Below are 3542 nucleotides of genomic sequence, written 5' to 3' on the forward strand. Positions count from 1 at the left end.
TACGACACCCAAAATACGTCATTTTACCACTGAACCATATAACATGCTCACACACACACACACACACACAAACGTATATATATATATAGTCAACCTTGCGACACTTACCACACCATATATATATATATATAAATATATAGTCAACCTTGCGACACTTACCACACCATATATATATATATATAAATATATAGTCAACCTTGCGACACTTACCACACCGGTCCTACGGCAACGAGTGATGTGTTCAGATGCAGTGCCTGGATACTGCAGATGCCAATGTCTTTAAATGCCAGTGTCACGCGTACGCCCTTGCTCGCTCTGATGATATCCACTTGCAGATCAACACAGCCTCTACTCTCACTTGCTGTTAAGTGTTGACATACGTTAATTGTGTACGTTAGTATCTTTATATACATATATATATACATACACACACACACACACACACACACACACACACACACACACACACATATATATATATATATATATATAATATATAGAGTAGAAAGGTTTGACTAGTTAGCACATACCGGCAGGATCGACAGTCATGTGGTACATATTGCGAAGTCCGTCAATTTCATTGGCCAACTTTTTGACACGCTCCAGAGCAAAGGACAGTTCTTCCAGCAGCTGTGATTGGACGAAATGTGCATTGACACGAAATTAGACGCGATTTGATTGGCTGCTGCATCACACACCGACACAAAAAGGGCCGTACGTATGCATGTATACAGATCACGTGCTAGACAGAGGCAGACACGTGCGTTTCGCGAACGAAACATTTCGCGCAAAGTGGTAAAGGTAAAGGTAAAGGTAAACACCACAGGCTGCAACTGCAAACATAGACAGATGCACCACCATGCCTCGTATGCGTAAGTGAATACATGCACACATACTATACTATATAGAGTCTACATACATGTCTATACACACCTCAGGTACTTGCTACGAGACGGTGAGCCTATCTGTGAGAGCATACAAGAGGCCACAGTCCAACATCTCCTTGAGAAGGTCTGTATTACACTACACACTTCAATACACGTCCATACCACACCAAATACAACCTTACAGATACAAACAAACAAACAAACAAACACGTATATGTATATGTATATACACACCTCAGGTAGTTGTTCCGAAGTGGTGAACCTGTCTGTGAGATCGTCAAAGAGGCCACAGTCCAATAACACTTTGAGAAGGTCTGAGCTGGTTTCCTGCGACAAGTGAGTCTGCTCCACACCGATGGAGGCGATACGCTGCGACTTTTCATTGGTGGCTATTTTTGGATGCATGCTCACGTAGATGAGGAATGCTCCTTCCTGAGATACACCGGGACAGTCGAACATTAGTTGGTCACGGCCTACAACGACATACAGATACAGGCTCGTAGTAATACGTATATATATATATATATATATATATATATACATGTCTACATTTATAGAACAGAAGTCATACTTGGAGGGCAAAGACTAGAAGCTCGCGGTCGACTGCTTGGAAATATCGTCGTTGCAGTGTGGTTTCAGAGCGAGTTAGTCATGCGAGGCGTCCAAAGCAGCATTTGCGCAGAATACACCGTCACACACATATATATAACAGAATCCTTACTTGGAGGGCGAAGACCACGAGCTCGGGGTCGACAATCTGGGGGTACCACTGTTGCAGTGTGGTCTCGAGCAACAGTTCGTCATGCATGGCGTCCACGTGCGCTGGTGTCAGGGCATTCCACACGGCTAGTTTGGCCTGTGGTGTAGACGAGTGTAAAAGTAGGGTTTAGGGTTTTTTGTCAACAAAGTGCCGACGGTGTCCATTGTGTCAAGTAGGTGTCAATAGTAACTGGCAGGTAGGTATAGAGTGTGTTGTAGGCAGCTTCTGCGAGAGGTACCGAACATCCGATACGTGGCCATATTATACGCAGCTACAGCAAACGAACACCCCCCACCACATGGAACAGCCAGCTCACATAGAGCACACGATACTATAGTGAGAATTACACACTGAAGGCTCGAGGGGATGTTTGTGTGAGCAACATACTACCAATGACTCATAACCTATAGCCTATACCTGCGTACTGACCTATGTCCCGTACCTGCGTACTGGCCTATGTCCCGTACCTGCGTACTGGCCTATGTCCCGTACCTGCGTACTGGCCTATGTCCCGTACCTGCCAAAGCCGGTCCTAAATTTATATTTAGGCACAACATATTTATATACAACACTCAGTACTACAAAGTCCATACTGCATGTACACACAACACTCAAGTGTAAACCATTTGTTTACTAGACATATACCTGCTTGCGAGTCCTTTTGGCCGTGTGTGGTGCCAATCACCTCCTTGAGTTGCATGTGCTGGGGCTGCGGTAGCTTCTACCGTCGTACTATTTCATATAAATACCACACAACACTCAACTGTATACCACACTTATACTAGCCCACTTGCCATTTCCCGTACCCTCCAAAGCCGCCGACACTACATCCAAACCCATACCGCATATACCTACACTACACCTATACCACATATTCCTATACTACACCTATACCATATTTAGCTACACTACACCAATACCACATTTACCTACACTACACCTATACCACATTCACTTACTCTACACCTATACCAAATTTACCTACACTACACCTATGCCACATTTACCTACACTACACCAATACCACATTTACCTACACTACATCAATACCACATTTGCCTACACTACACCAATACCACATTTACCTACACTACACCTATACCACTTTTATCTACACTACACCAATACCACATTTACCTACATTACACCAATACCACATTTACCTACACTACACCAAACCACATTTACCTACCCTACACCAATACCGCATTACCTACACTACACCTATACCACTCTACACTACACATCCCTATACACACCTGTTTGCTAGCCATCTGGTCGTGCCTGGTGCCTATCAACTCCTTGAGCTGCATCTGCTGGTTCTGTAGTTCACCAAGTGTCTTGTACGCACTCTCCTTCTGCGCATTGAGATCCTCCAGAGCCCCTTCAAAGCTGGCAATGGCCACATTCTGGTCTTTACCAGCGGTGTGGTTGTGTGCGAGTTCCTCATACGCGTGCTCGTCCATGATGGAGCGACCCAGGGCAATTCGTTCCTTGCCCAAGGCCTCCGTTAGGCCTAAAGATGAAACAAGATGTTAATATATAAGTAGGTGAGACTGATGTGAAAAGGCTTGTATAGGGGCGTGTGCGTGTAACAAACAGAAAGGCGATGGTATAAGACAACAATAGCGTAAGTACATGACTGTGAAAGACTGATGAGACGTTAGAATCATGAGAAAACGTGCTAAGTCATGTCCTCACGTCCTCTGGCTCTTCAACCATCATCAAGTATATATATATATATATATATATATACATACATATACATATACTTCATATATATACGTATACATATACTTATACATATACATACACACACACACACACACACACACACATATATATATATATATACACACACACACATATATATATATATCAGCCTGGTCTTAGTC

At 43.5% G+C, this 3542-nt stretch overlaps 1 protein-coding gene across 1 annotated transcript; it reads right to left on the reverse strand.

Moving 5' to 3' along the window:
- Window positions 1–206: 206 nt before the first annotated feature.
- Window positions 207–3163, reverse strand: SARC_13161 (hypothetical protein; the record flags this gene model as incomplete). Its single annotated transcript, XM_014292714.1, has 5 exons — window positions 207–361; window positions 531–630; window positions 1122–1319; window positions 1609–1743; window positions 2907–3163. Coding segments are annotated over 5 exons (845 nt in total), but the record flags the coding sequence as incomplete, so codon positions are not given.
- Between the last annotated feature and the right edge of the window lie 379 nt (window positions 3164–3542).

The sequence above is a fragment of the Sphaeroforma arctica genome (genome assembly GCF_001186125.1).
Source record: "Sphaeroforma arctica JP610 unplaced genomic scaffold supercont1.2959, whole genome shotgun sequence".
Lineage (NCBI taxonomy): Eukaryota > Ichthyosporea > Ichthyophonida > Sphaeroforma > Sphaeroforma arctica.